Raw genomic sequence first — 22,610 nt, forward strand, 5'->3', positions numbered from 1 at the left:
GCAAAATCCTCCTACTGTTTCTTTCTTGAATCTGCTTCTTTTCATTTCCTCTGCCCCATGCTAGCTCCAGTCATAATTACCACTCAGTAGATGACTGCAAAATCCTCCTCAAACTTATAGCATTTGGGGAAGGACAAGTTGTAGCTAAGTAGGACTATCCCATACACTAAGATGTTTAACAATCCTGGCCCTAGCTTTCTGAATGATGGAGTAACTCTTAATCACTGCGACAGCTAAAAACAATACCCTACATTTCCAAACATCTCCAGAAGAGTGGAAAAACTCCTGGTTTAAAACTGCTTGTCCCTACTGCCAGCCTTACCTGTGCCAATCCATTTGCCACATACATTTTTCTTTTTACATTATAAAACAGATTACATCATTCCCCTAGATAAAACCCTTGAATGGCTTCCTGATACACTTCAAAGAAAATCTAAACTCTATAATGCAGCCTATGATTAACTTACTGATACCAGCTTGGACTTAGGTTCCCCTGCTTCTTTGGACTTTAGCCATGTTTATAATCTTTCAATTCCTCATATATACCAAGTTCTTTCTAACCTCAGAGGCTTTGTACATGCTATTTACTCAGCATGGATTCCCTTTCAATCCATTCTTCCATAAGAGACCCTTTGGTCTCCAGGGCTCACTGTAAACACTACCGCCATTAAGATCTTCTGTGACCATACTACCTAGAAAACGCTCTTCTACTACTCTCCATCACAGGTCTGCTCAGATTAACTAGGGGCATTTATCCCAAGTAGTAATTAATATTACTTGTTTCCATTATCTGTCTCTCCAGTCAGACTATAAGCTCCATGAAAGCAGAGACTTCTTTGTTCACAAAATACCTATGCAGTGTCACTGACAGTCTTTCAGACCAAGAAGATACGAGGTGCCAAAAAAGAGGAAAATATTCAACACAATATTGAATGCAGACTGTATGTACTGCAAATTCTACACCTGCTGTCAACTACTAAATTCCTTCTAGCTCTCTCCACAATAACAATAATTAAGCTAAAAATTTCAAAAAGCAACTAAATTTTATATTCATGTCTAAATCACATTTTAAAATATAAGGCTGTAACAAAAGATGAAATGCCATGTTTAACCAGAACTCCCCTTCCTATCTGGCTAAAGTGAAGCTTGTCACACTAATAAACTCAATTCCTATTTTGTTCATTAGTTCTAAGTCAAGCAATTGGTTGCAAACTTCAAAGTAAATATAAACAAATTCCTAATTTAGTGAATATGGAAAGCAAGTAAATGAATCAAGGTGAAAGACAGATTTTAAAAACACCTTTAGGAGTTCCTGTCGTGGCGCAGTGGTTAACGAATCCGACTAGGAACCATGAGGTTGCAGGTTCGGTCCCTGCCCTTGCTCAGTGGGTTAAGGATCTGGTGTTGCCGTGAGCTGTGGTGTAGGTCGCAGATGTGGCTCAGATCCTGCGTTACTGTGGCTCTGGCGTAGGCCGGTGGCTACAGCTCCGATTAGACCCCTAGCCTGGGAAACTCCATATGCCGTGGGAGCCGCCCAAAAAATGGCAAAAAGACAAAGACAAAAAAAAAAAAAAAAAACAACAACACCTTTAAAGAGCACAACACAAAGAGTTTCAAAATACTTTTTAAAAAGGGTCAACTGAGCATTTTCTAATAACCCACCGGAGATGCTGGGGATTTTCATGGATACCAACCACCCAGTAGTGATCAGATTTTCCTTTGCAGTGTTCTCTTGTGTTACATATGGGAGTCCATGTATAACCAAGTCCTCTGTTAAGCATTCGAACAATGCCTTCTGAATCCACATAACATGGGGTACCTATACACCAAAAGAAAAACAAATCATATGGAAATATAGCTATCTAGTTGTTAAGTGTTTTTTTTTCTTTTTGCTTTTTAGGGCGGCGTTTGCAGCACACAGAAGTTTCCAGAAGTTCTGATTAAATCTGAGCTGCAGCTGGTGCCTTTCATCACAACCTTAGCAACTCGGGATTCCTAACCCACTGAGCAAGGCCAGGGATTGAGTCCAAATCCTAGTGGACACTATGTTGAATTCTTAACCTGTGGAGCCACAATGAGAACCCCAAATAAATCCCTTTTCAAAAACACATACCAATCATTCCACTTTCAAATCAAAAGAAAAAAAAAAAAAGCCCCTAAAAACAAAAAGGTTGCATTTTTTCTCTTGTGGTAGAGCTGGTTAAATATCTAGTGTTGTTAATGCAGTGGCCCGGGTCATGGCTATGGCTTGGGTTCAATCCCTGGCCCGGAAATTTCCACACGCCACACATGCGGCCAAAAAAAACCAAAAAAGATAAATAATCAAGATTATTTCCCATCAAATTTCATTAACCACATAGAGTAAGACCTAACTGAATAAAAGCGGAAAAAACTGCATGTGATACGACTAAAATTTACCCAAATAAAAAGGAAAAAAACTGATCTGGTTCACTGAAAAATATGCCACCTGCTGGAATATAATAGTTTCTTAAAAACAGTGTTTTTTTTTTTTTTTTTTTTTTTTTTTGCTTTTTAGGGCTGTACCTGTGGCATATGGAGGTTCCCAGGCTAAGGGTCAAATCAGAGCTACAGCTGCTGGCCTACCACAGCCACAGCAACGCCAGGTCCGAGCCGCATTTGCAACCTACACCACAACTCATGGCCACACCAGATCCTTAACCTACTGAGCGATGCCAGGGATGGAACCCACAACCTCATAGTTCCTAGTTGGATTTGTTTCTGCTGTGCCACGACGGGAACTCCTAAATTTCTCTTTAGTACTCTTTCTCCTCCCTTTCTTTCTTGGCCTTGTCACTATTCTGTTTCCCAATTCCTAAGTAAGTTTGACGTAGGACACAAGGAAGCATTCCTGTTTCCTTCCTACTCTGTTCCCACTTCAGGATTTTGCATGGCAAATTCTGTAATTACCCTTTCCTTTTTTCTTTTTAGAGCCACACTCATGGCATATGGAGGCTCCCAGGCTAGGGGGTCTAATTGGAGCTACAGCTGCCAGCCTATACCACAGCCACAGCAATGCAGGATCCAAGCTTCATCTGTAACCTACACCACAGCTTATGGCAATGTCCGATCCTTAACCCACTGAGTGACAGCAGGAATCAAACATGCAATACTAGTCGGATTCGTTTCCTATGCGCCACACTGGGAACTTGGCAATTACCCTTTGCTTATCTGTGACTTTATACCCCTCTCACCCTGCAAACAGCAGTTTCCTCATTTCCTCAGGGTCTACATCTTACTGGTAATTGGGAGAAAAAAAAAATAAAGCTATATGAAGGGAAGTTATTAATGGTCACATTATGAAAGCGTAAGTGCTTAATAATATCCCAAGAGAAAACACATCCAGAAACGGTTGATTTTTAAAAAACAAACTGGAGGAGTTCCCATCATGGCTCAGCAGTAACAAACCCGACTAGTATTCACAAGGATGTAGGTTTGATCCCTGGCCTCACTCAGTGGGTTAAGGATCTGGCGTTGCTACAGCTATGGCATAAGTCAACAGCTGTAGCTCTGATTCCACCCTTAGCCTGGGAACTAACATATGGTGCATCTGCGGCCCTAAAAAGCAAAAAGAAAAATAAAAATGAAATACCACATAAGTCATAAATGTAATGTTTTAATTTCCTAGTGTCACATAAGAGGGAAAATTAGTGAAGTTAGTTTTAATAATATATTTTATTAAATCCAATATATCTAAAATATTATCATTTTAACATGTAATCAAGACAAAAGAATTCCTGAAATTTTTTACATAGTTTTTTTCATACTAAGGTTTTTTCATACTAAGCCTTCAAAATTTGGATAGTATTTAGTATCTATAGCACATCTCAAGTGCTCTATAGCCACATATGGCTGGTGGTTCCTGTAGTAAGACAGTGCAACAGTGGAAAATTCCTGATTTTCACAAAGAATCTGCTAGAAAAGCCACAACTTGAACACTGATTTCTATCTTCTTGCTAGCTAATCAACTTTTAGAAAAATCTATCTCCCTCTTTGCAAGTTTTATAATCAGAATTCTGATGAAGAAGAGATTTTGTACATAAAACAGCAGCTACCTTGCCCAACAATTCCAGTTTCCAGTTCTGCCAACATATTAAAAAAAAAACTTAAACATAAATATAGACAACTTATCTTTAAACAAATTAATTAAGAATAAAATAATGAAACAATATTCTTCTTGAAAAATATCCCTAATATAAAGAAATGATTTTATCTTGCCTTCAGCTGAAAATCCAAGCCATACAAGGTAGGATTTCCTTGTAAGAGGAAGAGGATCACCATGTAAGATTTGTTTTTTCTTTTTTCCCAGCTGTAGCAGTTGAATTCCAAGGCACTGATCCCCATCAAATCCTGTACCTAGTGATAAAATGTAAACATAAATTAGGTATTAAAGGTTATTTAGCTATAATGCAGCCTAACTTATTTTCTGGGAATTGATTTTGTGTTAATTCCTAGATTAACACTACTTTTTATAGATAACCTATCTAACTGAGGCAGCATTCAGATATTAGAAGCAGAATATTAAGTTACATAGACTATTTATATAAAATGTTTATAAGTGGTAATTCATTCACTCAAGAAGTATTTACAGAGCTTATTTTGTACCAGGTACTGAGGCTACAATGGTAAATAAGACAAAGTTACTGTTCTCATGAAATTCATATTCAGGCAGGAGAAGAAAAACAAATTTTTTTTAAAAAAGAAAAAAAGCTAAGTGTTATTATCAATGACTAAAATACGAATGTGATAGCCTGTCAGACTGAGTGGCTACTTTAGACTGGATAGACAAAGGTGGCCTTTTGAGAAAGTGAAATTTAAACTGCGATATGATCTGCAAATTGGAGCCAGCCATTCAAATCATGGGGGAGGGAGCTCCTATTGTGGCTCAGTGATGACGAATCTGACTATTATCCATGAGGACGCAGGTTCGATCCCTGGCCTTGCCCAGGGGGTTAAGGATCTGGTGTTGCCACAAGCTGTGGTGTAGGTGGCAGACGAAGCTTAGACTTGGCATTGCTGTGGCTGTGGCACAGGCCAGTGGCTACAGCTCTGACTGGATCCCTAGTCTGGGAACCTCCATATGCCACAGGTGCAGCCCTAGAAAGACATAAACAAACAAACACACAAACAAATGATGGGGGAAGAGCACTATAGTAGACAGGGAACAGCTAATGAAAGGGGCCTGAGATGGGAACAAACGCAGTGAGTTTGAAGAACACAAAGAAGCCAGCAGGAACAGAACCAGTAATGAGCATAAGCAGTAAAAGATGAATTTGAAGAGGCAGGCAAAAGACAGATCATGTAGGACCTTGTCACCTGTGATAAGAAGTTTTTTATTCTAAAGCAATAGGAAGTCATCAGAGGAATCTGAGCAGAAAAGGGACATGATTGGATTTATGTTTTTAAAAGATCACCTAGGCTGCTATGTGGAGAATGGATTGTGGAAGGCAGGGACTGAAGCTGAAAGGCTAGTTAAGAGGTTACTGCTATTGTGACAGTCCAAGACAGGAAGTCTGGGTTGGACTGGGTTTATTTGCTTTGGCCACACCTGTGGCATGTAGAAGTTGCCCAGGCAGGGAATCAAACCCATGCCACAGCAGTGACAATATTGGTCCTCAACCTGCTGAGCCACCAGGGAACTTCTGGACTGGAGTTTTAGTGCAGATGAAAAGAGCATTTGGAATATGTTGTGTAAACTGACATGATGTGACTTTGCCAGCAAAGGTGTTGTGGGGGGTGAGGGAAAGAAAAGAATCAGAAAAGGGAGTTCCTGTCGTGGTGCAGCAGAAATGAATCCAACTAGGAACCATGAGGTTGCAAGTTCGATCCCTGGCCTCACTCAGTGGGTTAAAGATCCAGCGTTGCCAAGATCTGTGGTGTAGGTCGAAGACTCAGCTCAGCTCCCATGTTGCTGTGGCTGTGGCGTAGGCCGGCAGCTGTAGCTCCAACTAGACCCCCTAGCCTGGGAACCTCCATATGCTGCAGGTGAGGCCCTCAAAAGCACATACACGAGAATCAAGGATAACTCTTACATTTCTGGCTTGAGTAGCTAGATTGACAGTATGCCCTTTACCAAGACTGGAAAAAACTAAGAAAGAAGTAAGTTTGGAGGGGGGAAAAACCCAAAAAAACCAGAGGTTTCATTGTGGCCATGTTAAGTTTGATATTCATATCAAAACTCCACATAGAGGAGTCACCTGTTGGCTCAACAGGTTAAAGATCTGGCATTGTCACTGCTATGGCTCAGGTCACTGCTGAGGGTTCAATCCCCGACCTGGGAACTTATGCATGTCCTGGGTGCAGCCAAAAACCAAACCAAACAAACAAACAAACAAAACAAACAAAACTCTACATGGTGATTTCAAGTCAGCAACTGGATATGTAAGCCTGGAGATACAAGGAGAGGGTAGGGCTGGTGATACTAATTTAGAGGTCATGAACACAAGGTGAATTAAAGCCATGGGTCTTGATGAGATATCCCAGGGTAGTGTCTCAAAATGCAGTTTCTGACCTGTGAGTCATGAAATCTATTCAGAGTTACAACAAGCATTTTTTAAAAAATGAAATCAAAGAGTAAACATTATCCATGAGATTACCATTCTAGTAACATTTGCACATATGCACAGAATAGCAAAAAAGAATGTATTTCTCACTAGGGCTAAGCACTTGAAAGACTGATAGCTCCCGACGTGGTTAGAGTATCAGCAAAGAAGGTCTGTGACTGAGCCCTGGAGCACCCTGGCTAAGAGGCTGGTGCAGGAGAAGCCAGCAAAGGGGCTGAAGGTGTTATCAGTAAGGAAAAAATTGGGAGTAATGTCACAGAAGCCAAAAGAAGAAAGATTTCCAGTGGAATTATTTAAATAAATAAGCATAAAAGATCATCAGTAGCCTTGATAAAACCAATCTGAGTTCATATAACTGTGAAATAATGTATCTAGGAAAACAAAGAGATCAATATCTGAAATCAAAATTGTAAACTGAAATCAAAAGTGGGGAGGGCTGGGAGTTCCTGTTGTGGTGCAGCAGAAATGAATCTGACTAGTATCTATGAGGATGTGGGTTTGATCCCTGGCCTCCCTTAGTGGGTCGGGGATCCAGCATTGCTGTGAGCTGTGGTGTAGGTCACACATGTGGCTTGGATCTGGTGTTGCTGTGGCTGTGGTGTAGGCTGGCAGCTACAGCTCCAATTTAACCCCTAGCCTGGGAACTTCCATATGCTGCAGGTACGGTTCCAAAAAGGAAAAAAAAAAAGGTGGGGAAGATTGAAGAAATGGAGATTGAAGAAAAGGAGGCAGCAACTCTTTAAACGTCGCATCCAAAGCTGTTTTGATCCATCATACAAGAAATTAGGTGGGGTTTTTTTTGGCATTTAAACTGATAGTTCTTATAAGATAATGACATGGAAGCAACTAGCCAAACTCCACCTTAGAATTCTTTCTATAGCAGTTTTTCTATAAGTAAAATGTTTTCATTTGCATTGTAATTAGTGAATACAACAAAATTCTATACAAAGACTATTCTGATTCGAATTCTAAAATAAACCCCAAAGGAGATATACCCCAAAACAAAAAAAGAGAGAGGAAGAAAAAAAAAAACAAAAACTCAAGTGATTTCCATCTTACTTCAGGTCCTGGTAAAATTACAAAAGATTAAAACCAGTCTACCTCTGTGATAAACAATGATAAGCTGTTCTCCATGTCCTGCCATTGACACCACAGGTCCAGGGAGACTGAAGACCTCTTTCTGAACACCTCCAATGGTAAACAAGCGAAGGAGCAAGGAGCTGGTGGCAGCAGCAGCCCATCCCTGACCAAGACATACGGCTTCAATATCCTCATTGGGAGGCATGTCTACAATCCACTCTTTGCTTGAATCCCAAGAACTAAAGTGCAGGCAGTGAAGCTTGCTAAAAATTAAAACAAGACCGAAACAATCAAACTTTCACATTTGATATTTTGTATGTATATATAAAACTAATCATAATACCCAGTAACAAAACCGAAGTTTATTTTTCTATAGTACATAAATAGTACAAAAATGGCTTTAAGACAGTATGAAATATCTTTAAAATGGACTATGTTAAAACCATTAACAGTTATGTTATTGAAGAATATTTAAAAATACAGGAAAATGCTTACAACATAATGTTAAATGAAAAAAGGCAGGCTAAAATCAGCAGCACATGATTCTAGTTCGCAAATACACAGAATGATCACAAACTTTAAAAAAGGAAGGAAGCATCAAAATGTTAGGTAATAATCCTCTCATTGCATACACATATGTAAAAAATTTAATATAGAACAAAGAGAAAAAGAAAAAAAAAATCCATATAGCAAGATTACCAACCACAGCTAACAATGTGACTTGTGTTTCTTTTTTCTTTGCATGTATACATATATATCTATATGTAAATTATTATGAAACTTAAGCTTCAGAATCCAGATACCACAGTATTTAGAATCAGAGGCAGTACTGACTTCCTGAACAGTAATTTTAAATTCAAATTTAAAATAAAAGGATAACATTCTATATGACAGTGAAATAATTTACCTAGTAAAACAAAGAGGATATATGAAATCAAAATTGTACATGGAAATAAATGTATATAAGATATTCTGAGTTTGAGACACTAAGCAACAGTGATTTATTTTAGTAAACTGATTTAATTCAATAACAATGTGTAAATTAGGAAAGCAACTAACATAATAAAATGGTCCAATTTGGTATTTCTCAAGCTTCAGTGCACATTTTATCACCTCAGGATTTTGTTAAAATGCAGTTTCTGACTCAGAAGGTCTGAGAGTGGGTCTGTGAATCTGTTTTCAATATGCTCCCAGTGGACCTATGTTCTTAGTTTGCGGACCACACTTCAAGCAGCAAGAGCTAATGTGTCCACTCAGAAGGATTTTAATTTCAAATCACCTGGGAGTTAGTAAAATCTATGATCAAGTTTATAAGCACTATGATCAGCTATAAAGAAAAAATCAGGAAAGGGCAAGCTGGCTGAAATAACAAAGTTGAGTAAAATATTTTTTTCTTCTTAAAAAAAAGTATAGATTCTGCATACATTGCTTTTCCATCATGATTTTGTCTCTATATCTACCTACCTACCAACATAGCTAAGAAGTCTAAAATATATTAAGTTAAAAAGCCAAAATGACAGGAGTTCCCATCGTGGCTCAGCAGTTAGTGACCCTGACTAGCGTCCATAAGGATGAGGGTTTGATGCCTGGCCTCACTCAGCAGGTTAAGGATCCTGTGTTTCCATGAGGTGTGGTGTAGGTCGAAAACTCAGCTCAGATCCCATGTTGCTATGGCTGTGGCTGTGGCATAGGCCAATGGCTATAGCTCTGATTGCACCCCTTGCCTGGAAGCCGCCATATGCTGTAGGGGCGGCCCTAAAAAAAGACAAAAAGACCAAAAAAAAAAAAAAAAAAAAAGTCAAAATGACAAATAGTACTAATAACATTTTTTTTTTTTTTTGGTCTTTTTGCCATTTCTTGGGCTGCTCCCATGGCACATGGAGGTTCCCAGGCTAAGGGTTGAATCAGAGCTGTAGTCACCAGCCTACACCAAAGCCACAGCAACGTGGGATCTGAGCAGAGTCTGCAACCTACACCACAGCTCACGGCAACACCAGATCCTTGACCCACTGAGCAGGCCAGGGATCAAATAACATTTTTTAGTGTATTTTTCTTTTTAAAGAGAAGTTTCAAATCTAATCTATCATGACAAAGCTCAGATCAGAAGTTGTCCAAAACTGAGATTAGATTAGATTAACTATAAACTGTTAACAGTAGTTATATCTGAGAGCAGAATTTGCTGGAGGTGGGGGGAGTTGGCAGCGGAATTTCTATTTCCTAAAAATTCTGTACTGCTTTAAGTTTGTTTAAAACTAATATGCATTTTAGTAAGAAGGGGACAATTAAGTAAAAACAGTCATATGTTCTGAAGTATTATGGGTGTGCTGGTATTTGTACTAAGCTCTTCTTTCTGAAATTTCATACTACAAAAGATGTAATTTAGTTTTCTGTCTCATTAACTTTTTGTATAGAAATTCAATATCTATATCTAACAGTTCAACAATAACAAATTCTTCCTAATAATCTTGAATTTACCTTGCTAGTTCATCAGTGCTCTCACATGCCAACAAAATAGCTTCATGGGAAAGATCAGCTACTGTATAATTCAAAGTGTTTGATAAGTGTGTTGCATGGTGTATGGAGGTATCATGGAACTCCACATCTATGGCATTGTCTTGCTCATCGTTATAGCAGCGAATAATTCCAATAGAATTCCACACCTACAAACATGTAAGATTAAATACAAGTCTGAGAAAGACTGAAGTTCCTAGAATCAACAAGCCAAAATGGTACAAATTAACAAATAAAACCATAATTCAATCTGAATCAAGGTTTAAATTGTGAGAGCAACTACAACTTACCTACCCCTGAAATAGTTTCAGGTAACAATAGGAACATCAGAGCAGCAATTACTAATTATTTTTCTCCTCATGAAAAGAACATACATATATATTTATTTATTAGAAAATGGAATATTTCACTTAATATTTAAAAAAATTTTTTGTCTTTTTAGGAGTTCCCGTCGTGGCGCAGTGGTTAACAAATCTGACTAGGAACCATGAGGTTGCGGGTTCGGTCCCTGCCCTTGCTCAGTGGGTTAACGATCCGGCGTTGCCCTGAGCTGTGGTGTAGGTTGCAGACGCAGCTCGGATCCCAAGTTGCTGTGGCTCTGGCATAGGCCAGTGGCTACAGCTCCGATTCAACCCCTAGCCTGGGAACCTCCACATGCCGCGGGAGCGGCCCAAGAAATAACAACAACAACAACAACAACAATTTTTTTGTCTTTTTAGGGCCACACCCATGTCATGTGGAGGTTCCCAGGCTAGGGGTCGAATCAGAGCTGTAGCAGCTGGCCTACGCCATAGCCACTGCAATGCCAGATCTGAGCCGTGTCTGAGACCTACACCACAACTCAGTGGATCCTTAACCCACTGAGTGAGGCCCAGAATCAAACCTTCGTCCTCACAGACACTAGTTAGATTCATTTCTGCTGAGTCATGACGGGAACTCCAATATTTTAATATTTTTATAAAACTGCATCAGTGTCATAAAAAAATACTGTATGATAGGCCTTTGAACAACCAAACCATTAAATTCCTCAAGAGAAACATTTCAAAGATTTATTTACTTACAAATACGAGGAAAAATGATTGTGGGTTTTTTTTTGGTCCAAATAAGTAGTTTATAGTTATGGCATAAATATATACATTTTAAGGCCGCATAAATTGATACCATTGGGAAAATTTGTCTTCTACTTATGTACACTATAGGCTCACACTAGGTAGGGTAAGCCCTAGTTTTTCCCTTCCCCTACCACAAATACAATACAAATACAATAGTTGGCAATAGCAGAAAAATTAAGACCTATTACTTGATGATTACTGAGGTAAGAAATTTTTTTTCCAAAATAAAATATCTTTAATGTTAACCTAAAAATTTATGCCAGGACTAAACCATTCAAAAATGACAACAGGTGGGAGTTCCTATTGTGGTGCATTGGAAACAAATCTGACTAGTATCCATGAGGATGCAGGTATGATCCCTGACCTCATTTAGTGGGTCAGGGATCTGCCGTGAGCTGTGGTGTACATCACAGATGTGGCTTGGATTCTGCATCGCTGTGGCTGTGGCTTCGGATGGCGGCTGCAGCTCCAATTCAACCCCTAGCCTAGGAACTTTCATATGCCATGGATAAGGCCCTAAAAAGCAAACAACAACAACAACAGTAACAACAACAAAACAAAGAAATGACAACGGGCAAAGTCCTCAGTGGAAAACCTCAAGTAATCAACAAACAGAACTATTGAACTTAAAAAAAAAACAAAAACTTTTAGCTTTCAAACTGAAGACAGAAAGTTAATATTCATCCATAAATACATATCTAATATCTACTGTGCCATACCTTGTTCTAAAGCGCTATCAGTAAACAAAACAGTATAAAGATACCTATTTATGTGGCACATACATTCTGAAGGCATGGGAAAAAGCGGCAAGTAGTTTTTATTCATAGTACCTATTACCTTCTAATAGCATACTGTACTAGGAGTTGCTTTCTAAAAAAACACCTTTTAACTAGTGTTCTGAATCAGTACAACCTCCCATATAACAACTAACATGACAAAATTTGGAAGTGTAGCCAAGAAACGGCAAGATACAGTTTCATTTACTTACGTTCATTATATGTCATTTTGCAAAGTAGAATTTTATTTAACACAATTTTCAATAAGGTTGAAACAAGATTAAAACTGTGAGCTAGGGAGTTCCCGTCGTGGCGCAGTGGTTAACGAATCCGACTAGGAACCATGAGGTTGAGGGTTCGGTCCCTGCCCTTGCTCAGTGGGTTGACGATCCGGCGTTGCTGTGAGCTGTGGTGTGGGTTGCAGACGCAGCTCGGATCCCGCATTGCTGTGGCTCTGGCGTAGGCCGGTGGCTACAGCTCCGATTCAACCCCTAGCCTGGGAACCTCCATATGCCGAGGGAGCAGCCCAAGAAATAGCAACAACAACAACAACAAAAAAAGACAAAAGACAAAAAAAAAAAAAAAACTGTGAGTTAATTATAAAATAAACCAACCACAAAATTACAATCAACCAAAGTGCTCCAGGCCAATTAATCTATAAACTTATTTTTACTAATATACCTACAGTGAAATAAAATGCTTAAAAGTGAGCAAACACCATTTTAAAGTTAAGTGTAGACACCCAAGGCTTACCATGAATCTGTGAGTGAGATGCAAGGGTGTAGAACCTGACTGGAATGGCTTCTGCCGGGGAGTTGGCATAGGACCATCATAAAACGGCTTTTGAGATGTTATAAGTGGTAGACTGTGAATGTTGCCTGCTTGATCATCTTCCTCCTCCTCCTTGAGACGACTAGAACCAGTTTTTAGCATTGTAACATCTAGAAAACAAAGGATTATACTCAGAGAATCATAAATACCAAGGACCTTGAAAAGAAAAGCATTATGAAATCTAATAACCTTACCCACTCATATTTAATAATATTAACATACTATTTACTTCTCTCATTGCGTTAACATCTGTGGTAATAGTTCAAAAGCAATGGCAGGTGGGGGAGTTAAACTATTGGTACCTTAGCATGAATCAAAAGGGTGGCACCAATCTGTACTAGTAGTCAGTGTATTGTTAACCACCACTTAATTGCAGTCAAAATAATAAAAACATTAATTTTATTAAATCTTGATCTTTGCATAGATCAAAAAAATGTTCTCTAACATAACACCGTAAGTCAACTATACTTTAATTTAAAAAATTAAAATAGAAAAATTAAAATTATTCACTGTGCTAAAATGAGAAGTGCACATAAAAAAACTGTAATGGCTGTCTCAAAGAACAAAAAAGCATTTGTGCAACTGAATTGTAAGCTGAAATACCTAATTTTTTCAGTAACACCATTTTTACTTGAAAGACTGCTAGATAAACTATGGTTATATAGACTCAGGTATGTGGCAAACATTTTCTTAAAAATGAGTGAAGTGGGAGTTCCTGCTGTGGTGCAAGGGATCGGTGGTGTCTTTGGAGTGCTGAGACATGAATTCAAGCACTGGCCCAGTGCAGTGGGTTGAGGCATGGTCGAAACTGCAGCTCGGATCTCACCCCTGACCCAGGAACTCCAAATGCTGAGGGCCAGCCAAAAAGAAAAAAAAAAAAAAAAAAAAACCTCTAAAATATACAAACAACTTATACAACTCAACAGCAACAAAGCCAACAGCCCAAATGAAAAATGGGTAAAAGACCTTAATAGACATTTCTCCAAGGAAGATATACAGATGGCCAACAAGCACATGAAACAATGCTCAACATCCCTGATTATTAGAGAAATGCAAATCAAAACTACCATGAGATACCACCTCACACCAGTCAGAATGGCCATCATTAATAAGTCCACAAATGACAAATGCTGGAGAGGGTGTGGAGAAAAGGGAACCCTCCTGCACTGTTGGTGGGAATGTAAATTGGTACAACCACTATGGAGAACAGTATGGAGGTACCTTAGAAAACTACACGTAGAACTACCATATGACCCAGCAATCCCACTCTTGGGTATATATCCGGACAAAACTTTCCTTGAAAAAGACACATGCACCTGCATGTTCACTGCAGCACTATTCACAATAGCCGGGACATGGAAACAACTCAGATGTCCATCGACAGATGATTGGATTAGGAAGATGTGGTATATATACACAAAGGAATACTATTCGGCCAGCAAAAAGAACAAAATAATGCCATTTGCAGCAACATGGATGGAACTAGAGTCTGTCATACTGAGTGAAGTTAAGTCAGAAAGAGAAAGGCAAAAACCATATGATACCACTTATATCTGAAATCTAGTATACGGCACAAATGAACCTTTCCACAGAAAAGAAACTCACGGACTTAGAGAATAGACTTGTGGTTGCCAAGGGAAAGGGGGAGGGAGTGGGAAGAAGTGGGAGTTTGGGGTTAATAGATGCAGACTATTGCCTTTGGAATGGATTAGCAATGAGATTCTGCTGTGTAGCACTGGGAACTATGATTAGTCACTTATGATGGAGCCTGATAATGTGAGAAAAAAATATATACATGTATGCGTAACTGGGTCACCTTGCTGTGCAGCAGAAAATTGACAGAACACTGTAAACCAGCTATAATAGAAAAAAATGAAGATCATTAAAAAAAAAAAAAAAAAGAAAGAAACTATCATTTGTTGCAGTTCCCATTGTGGCTCAGAGTTTAACAAACTCAACTAGTATCCATGAGGATGAGGGTTCGATCACTGGCCTCACTCAGTCGGTTAAAGATCAGTGTTGCCATGAGCTGTGGTGCAGGTCAGACATGGCTCGGATCCTGCATTGCTGTGGCTGTACCTGGCACCTGCAGCTCTGATTCAAGCCCTAGCCTGGGAACTTCCATATGCCCCAAGTGCAGCCCTGAAAAGTTAAAAAAAGAAAGAAACAAACAAACAAACAAACAATCATTCATTTTGGTGCAGCATCAAAGAAGAACATCCAGGAGTTCCTGCAGTAGCACTATGGGATCAGTGGTGTCTTGGGAGCGTGGGGACTCAGGTTCAACCCCCAAACCTAGCATAGTGGGTTAAAGATCCGGTGTTGTGCACCTGTGGCTTGGGTGGCAACTGCAGCTTGGATCTGATCCTAGGAACTCCATATGCTGTGGAATGGCCAAGAAAGAAAAAAAAAAGAACACCCACAATTATTTCAATTCTGAAATACCTCTCCCTTTTCCAACTACATTTCCTTCACGAAATTCAAGCAAAAACTTTATACGGCAGTAGAATGAATCTTTATGGCAGTAGACTGAATCTTTAAGGACGTGAGAGACTCCAGCTGTCTTCTATGCTAAACGTAAAGGGACTTGCAAAAGGGTAAAAGGGACTTGCAAAAGGGTAAAACAGTGCCATTTTTCTTCCTTTCTTCCTTCCTTCCTTCCTTCCTTCCTTCCTTCCTCCTTCCTTCCTTCCTTCCTTCCTTCCTTCCTTCCTTCCTTCCTTCCTTTCTTTCTTTCTTTCTTCCTTTCTTGTCTTTTTAGGGCTGTACCACGGCATCAGGAGGTTCCCAGGCTAGGAGTTGAATAGGAGCTACAGCTACTGGCCTACACCACAGCCAGAGCAATTCCAGATCCAAGCCACGTCTGAGACCTACACCACAGTTCACAGCAATGCCAGATCCGCAACCCACTGAGCAAGGCCAGAGATCAAACCGAGTCCTCATGGATACTAGTTGGGTTCATCAACCACTAAGCCACGATGGGAACTCCCAATGCCATAACTAAATTTTTTTAGTTATGCCATAACTAATTTTTGTTTTCACAGAAAATGTTACTTGTGTTTACATATGAGTTTATTAATGTTCTTTTAAAGTGAATATTTAAAAAATTTCTCAGCTTTAACTTTTAACATGGTAAAAACAAACATAACTCCATAGGCAATTATTTTTGGGGTCCTCAAAAACTTTTAAGAATGTGATGAGGAGTTCCCTGGTGACCCAGAAGTTAAGGATCTGGCACTGTCATGGCTGTGGCGCAGGTTCAATCCCTGGCCCCATGAACTTTTGTATGACAGGCACCAAATGAAAAAAAGAAAAAAGAATGTAATTAGCTCCCAAGACTAAACACTTCAGGAGTGCTACACCATAAACCCTATATGCTTTAAATGCAGCACAATTTACCACTGTATATTGGTATTTTACTTGGTAATGTTCAAATGTGTCATTATTTCACAAATGCGTTATTTCAGCATGTGAGTTGTTGCAATAGGCATTTTATTTAAAGTTATTAAATTACAATCTTTTTTTCCAGTAGCCACATTTTAAATAGTAAAAAGAAACAGGAGTTCCTGTCGTGGCGCAGTGGTTAACCAATCCAACTAGGAACCATGAGGTTGCTTGTGGGTTCGATCCCTGCCCTTGCTCAGTGGGTTAACAATCTGGCATTGCCATGAGCTGTGGTGTAGGTGACAGATGCGGCTCGGATCCAGCGTTGCTGTGGCTCTGGCGTAGGCTGGCAGCTACAGCTCCGATTTGACCCCTAGCCTGGGAACCTCCATATGCTGCGGGAGCGGCCCAAGAAATGGCAAAAAGACAAAAAAAAGAAAGAAAAAGAAACAGATGTGGTTCATTTTAATAATGTATTGCATTTAAAATATTAATTTCAACACGTAGTCAACGTAAAAAACAACCAAGAGGTGTTCCCATCGTGGTTCAGCAGAAACGAGTCTGACTGGCATCCATGAGACTGCAAGTTCCATCCCTCGCCTTACCCAGTGATTGCCGGTAGGCCACAGACGCAACTCGGATTCCTAGTTGCTGTGGCTGTGGTGTAGGCCAGTGGCTGCAGCTCCAATTTGACCCCTAGCCTGGAAACCTCCACATGCCACAAGTACAGCCCAAAAAAGAAAAAAACAAAAACACCGATATATTTTATATTCTTTTTTTTTTTGTACTGTATTCAAAATCTGGTTGCATTTTATATATACAAGACATCTTAATCTGAACTAGCCACATTTTAAGTGCTCAATAGCCACTAGCGGCTAGTAGCCAACATACCTGGTAGTGAAGGTCTATAAGGCCGGGGGGGGGGCCTTTCATTATTTCTATCAGTCATTTGTATCTTACCTTCCATCAGGAAAGAGATTTGTTAAGTGTATTGATCTAGTCAAAGAACTAGCTTTTGGTTTTACTGACTTTATAGCTTTTGGTTGTCAATTTCATTGAATTCTGCTCTTTATGATTTCCTTCCTTCTGCTTTGCTTGGCCTTTATTTCCTCTTCTTTTTCTAGTTTGCTAAAGCAGAAGCTTAGATGACTGATGCGAAACCTTTCTCAACATACGTATTTAAAGCTATAAATTCCCCTCTACATACTGATTTAGCTATAGTCTACCAATTCAATGACTTTAATAGTTTTAATGAAAAATTGAAAATATTTAATTAACAAGATGGATGATCCCATTCACAAAATCAATTCATACCAACTGAGTTCTCATCATCTTCTAGGATGTGACTTCGTTGTCTAGGACGACCTGAAGCCAGCATGAGGTCATCATCATCTTCCTCATCATTTCTAGTTTCTTTTGAAAAAGAGTGGGTTTCGACTGCATTGTCATTTGGAAAATCACCAACATTTCCTGTATCATCTCCATCAAAAAGATCATTGTAATCCCTTTCCACTCTGCTAGATACCTTGAACAAAATTAGCAAATTAGAAAGTATTAGTGGACTATTTGGAAAAACCCAATTACTCAAAAGGCAGTATTCTAAAATGATAAAGAATATAAACTCTACCAAGTAAGAAAACGCCCTGGTGAGAATAATTAGCAAACATATTTTTTATATAAGACCTAGTCCTTACTTTAAATGTCTTGTAGTCTAAGGATAAGGTGGGACTGTAAGACAGACATGTAAAAAACACATATATACACAAATATAAGGCAAGATTTTATTCCTCATAAGTTTTCCTCCAGAAAAGTCACCTCTGAGTTCTAACAAAGTCCCTCATTATAAAATATTCTCTCGTTTTCTTTTTTTTTCCTTTTCACTGCTGTACTTGTGGCAATGGAAGTTCTCAGGCTAGAGGTCAAATTGGAGCTATAGCAGAGGCCTACACCTCAGCCATGGCAACACCAGATCTGAGCCACATCTTTGACCTACACCACAGCTTAAGGCAATGCCAGATCCTTAACCCACTGAACAAGGCCAGGGATAGGGATAGAACCCACAATCTCATGGAAACTACATCAGGTCCTTAACCTGCTGAGCCACACTGGGAACTTCTACTTTTGTTTTTTCTGTTTGAGCCCATGGCACATGGAAGTTCTCGGGCCAGGGATTAAAACCGAGGCACAGCAGTGACGTAAGCTGCAGCAGTGACAATGCTGGATCCTTAACCTGCTGCCAGCCCCATGGGAACTACCCTCATTTACTTTTATTTTGAACCAAATAGTGCTTAGGTAAGAGATTGTTTGCTTTAAATGACCTTGGTTAAACCTAATTTTTTGTTTTCAGGGTTTTTTTTTTTTTTTTTTTTTGGTGCTTATAGAAGTAATCTATACTATATATTATTAGATAGAACCAATAGAAAAACAAAGGTAGCAAAGAAATTCAACATTAATTATTGATTCCCAGGGATATGAACACATCATTGCAGGTACAGAATGTCACTGTAAATAGTTTTTGAGATCACTTTAGAAAGTGAAGAGTAACAAATACACTGTAAAGATCACAATTATTCCTATAGAATGAATGAAAACTGTACGAAACGGACATTTAAATAAATGAGAGAACAGAAAAAATAACTTCTAAATTCACATATTTAAATATATGATTTGAATAATTATATTAGCAACTAAATGCTATAAGAAGATATTTCAGGAGTTCCCATCATGGCTCAGTGGTTAATGAACCCAACTAGTAGTCATGAGGACACAGGTTCGATCCCTGGCCTTGCTCAGTGGGTTAGGGATCTGGCATTGCCATGAGCTGTGGCAAAGGCTACAGATGCAGCTCAGATCCTGTGTTGCTGTGGCTGTGGCGTAAGCCAGTGGCTACAGCTCTGATTTGAACCCTAGCCTAGGAACTTCCATGTGCTGCAGTTGAGGCCCTAAAAAGACAACAACAAAAAGGATATTTAGGGAGTTCCCATTGTGGCTCAGTGGTTAACGAGCCCAACTAGCATCCATGAGGTTTCGGGTTCGATCACTGACCTTGCTCAGTGGGTTAAGGATCCGGCATTGCCATGAGCTGTGATGTAGATTGCAGATGCGGCTCAGATCCCTTGTTGCTGTGGTGTAGGCCGGCGGCTACAGCTCCAATTAGACCCCTAGCCTAGGAACCTCCATGTGCCGTGGGAGTGGCCCTAGAAATGGCAAAAAGACAAAAAAAAAGGGGGGGGTTTACCTTATCCCCATGGTGAGGGCCATAAAATGTTAGAGGTATTGTGAGGGGAAAAAAGCAAAAGGAAAGAGTGGGCAATTCTAGATAGGTGCGTTAATGTTTTAGGTTTAAGGTTTAAGAAAATGTGACGACCTTTGAACTAAAAATTATTTCTCGATTTAATTTTTTAAATCAATGTTAGACAGGCATATAAATTTGTCAGTGTTACATGGTTTATTTTAAAAATGAAAATAGTCCCCTGAACGGCCTCCAACTTACTTCTCTGTTATTTTAACTGTTTGATACTTTCCTCCACACTTGTAAATAATATTCTAGTGCAATTTTTAGACATTTTTCCAAAGATGACGTAGAGATGGCCAACAAGCACATTAAAAGATGCTCAAGACAAACGGATGGCCACAAAAAAAGAGGCTCAACATGGCTAATCATCAGGGAAATGCAAATAAAAACTACAATGAGATACCACCTCACACCTGACAAAACGGCTTTCCTCAAAAAGACTACAAATAAGAGTTCCCTGGTAGCTAAGTGAGTTAAGGATCTGGTACTGTTGCTGCTCAAATAGCTCAGGTTATTGCTGTGGCAAGGGTTCTATCCCTGGCCTGAAAACTTCCACATGCTGTAAGTGTGGCAAAAAAAATAAATAAATAAAAAAATAAAGGCCATAAACAACAAATGTTAGCAAGGATATGAAGAAAAGGAAACCCTGGAGTCTACTGTGGCTCAGCAGTAATGAACCCAAAGAGTATCCATAAGGACACAGGTTTGATTCCTGGCCCCACTGAGTGGGTTGAGGATCCAGCATTGCTGTGAGTGGTGTCGTAGGCTGGCAGCTGTATCTCTTAATTTGATTCCTAGCCTGGGAACTTCCATATGCCTTAGGTGTGGCCCCATAAGGAAAAAAAAAAGGAACCCTTCCATAATGTTGGTAGGAATGCAAACTGGTGCAGCCACTGTGGAAAACTGTATGGAGGTATCTCAAAAAACTAAAAACAGAACCACCATAATACCTACCACTTCTGCTCCTGGGTATATACCTGAAAAAAACTAAAAGCACTAAATGGAAAAGATTCATGCACCCCAATGTTATTAACATTATTTACAGCTGCTAAGCTATATAAGCAACCTAAGTGAATGGATAAAGAAGATGTGATATATATATATATAAAACAGAATACTAACTTAGCCATAAAAAAATGAAAATTTGCCATTTGCAACATGGATAGGACTTGGAGGGTATTATGCTAAGTGAAATAAGTCAGACAGACAAAGACAGTGTATGATATCACTTATGTGCAGAATCTGAAAAATATAACAGTGAGTATAACAAAAAAGAAACAAACTCACAGATGCAGAGAACTGATGGTTACCAGTGGGAAAGGGAAGGGAGGAGAGGCAATCCATGAGCAGAAGATTAAAGGGTACAAAGTATTATCAATAAAATAAGCTATAAGGACACTGCATAACACAGAGAATATAACTAACATTTTATAATAATTATAAATGGAGTATATCCTTTAAAAATTGTGACTCACTACATTGTACACCTGTAAGTTACATAATATTGTACACTGATCTATTTCAATAAAAATACAAATTAAAAAAAAAAAAAAAAAAAGAATATCCTCCCTGCTCTGGTCTTTTTTGTTAGATTCCCCCAAAGATCATTCTACCAATCTCCTGCCTGAAAAGCCTAAGACTGGCTGACAATGCTCTGGGAGCCAAGTATAAAAATTAGGCTGGGAATTTCACTGTTTACAGGCAGAAATCGAACCCCCACCATGGCAGTGACCCAAGCCACAACAGTGACAATGCCAGATCCTTAACCCGTTGGGCCACCAGGGATCAGGTATTTGAGCAAAGATAAATGGGTATATTAAGTCTATGATCTTTAACCTGAAGTCCAAACTAAGACTTGAAATATGAATGAGTATATTTGCCAGGCAGGTAGAATAATGAGCAAAAGCAAGGAGTTATAAAACAAGGTGGCCTGCTTAAAGCAGTTCAGTAAGACTGGGCAGCTAAGCCTAAGGGGTATATAGTTAACTTTAAGAGTGAAGGCTAATTCAGAACAGAAATGTCTATAAGCTAAACTAAGTTATAGGTATTAATGCTAATTTTTATCCCTATAAAACATTTATTTAACTAAAAAAACCCAAGAACACCAGGATACTAGTATTTCACAAAGGTATTGCTTAGAAAGCCGTAGAATATTAATAGGCATTATATGGAGGGAAATAAGTTTCTTAGTAAAATATATCTGGGAAACATTAGGATATACACGTTTAAACTGTTTTATGATAAAACATTACTGAACATCTAATAACATAAATAATACTTTTCAAAAAAAGTAATGTAGCTTGTAGCATTTCCCAAATCCCCACAACCACAGAAAGACTGAAGAAACTGCTCTACCCTATTACTTTTTACCTTACTGCCTGACATCTTTCCATTAGGATCACAAACATTCTCCAGTAGTCCAAGATTTCCTTCTGCATCCGTATAAGCTATTTGACCACAAGTAGGATGCCATGACAGGCCACAAATTGCATAACCTTTCTCATGTTTAACCCTAAAAATTAAAAAGTGAGTTCTTAAAACACTGTCAAGAAAAATATAAACTATACATTTCTTATTTAATTCTGTATTTACTTATTTATTTATTCTTTTTTTTTTTTTGTCATCTTTTGTCCTTTTGGAGCCACACCCATGGCATATGGAGGTTCCCAGGCTAGGGGTTGAATCGGAGCTGTAGACGCCGGCCTACGCCAGAGCCCAGCAACTCGGGATCCGAGCCTTGTCTGCAACCTGCACCAGAGCTCACGGCAACACCAGATCCTTAACCCACTGAGCAAGGCCAGGGATCAAACCCGCAACCTCATGGTTCCTAGTTGGATTCGTTTCTACTGCACCACGAAGGGAACTCCTACTTACTCATTTTTAAACTATACATTTCTTTAGGTATATTTTTGGAAAAATTTAAGGAATTTTTGATAAACATTTATTTGCATTCTGACAATCTAGTAACTAGAAATTTGAAATTTTTCATAATAAAACAAAAATCTAATAGAAATAAGCAAAAAAGAGAAAAAGATATACT

General features: G+C 38.9%; 1 protein-coding gene across 3 annotated transcripts in view; it reads right to left on the reverse strand.

Moving 5' to 3' along the window:
- Positions 1-22,610, reverse strand: part of WDHD1 (WD repeat and HMG-box DNA binding protein 1) — a 78,626-nt gene that overhangs the window by 25,853 nt on the left and 30,163 nt on the right. For all 3 annotated transcript variants that reach the window (XM_021102266.2, XM_021102265.2, XM_084981471.1), the window contains 7 exons: positions 21,941-22,082; positions 17,590-17,800; positions 12,814-13,001; positions 10,137-10,321; positions 7,683-7,924; positions 4,237-4,374; positions 1,663-1,819 (listed from right to left, as the gene is read on the reverse strand). In XM_021102266.2, coding sequence (XP_020957925.1) covers positions 1,663-1,819; positions 4,237-4,374; positions 7,683-7,924; positions 10,137-10,321; positions 12,814-13,001; positions 17,590-17,800; positions 21,941-22,082 — 1,263 coding nt within the window. The remainder of the gene's footprint in view (positions 1-1,662; positions 1,820-4,236; positions 4,375-7,682; positions 7,925-10,136; positions 10,322-12,813; positions 13,002-17,589; positions 17,801-21,940; positions 22,083-22,610) is intronic.

Source organism: Sus scrofa, chromosome 1 (assembly GCF_054392235.1).
Source record: "Sus scrofa isolate SSC_HxYL_T2T_F1_AM1 chromosome 1, Sscrofa_HxYL_maternal_Yorkshire_Landrace_v2.0, whole genome shotgun sequence".
Classification (NCBI taxonomy): domain Eukaryota; kingdom Metazoa; phylum Chordata; class Mammalia; order Artiodactyla; family Suidae; genus Sus; species Sus scrofa.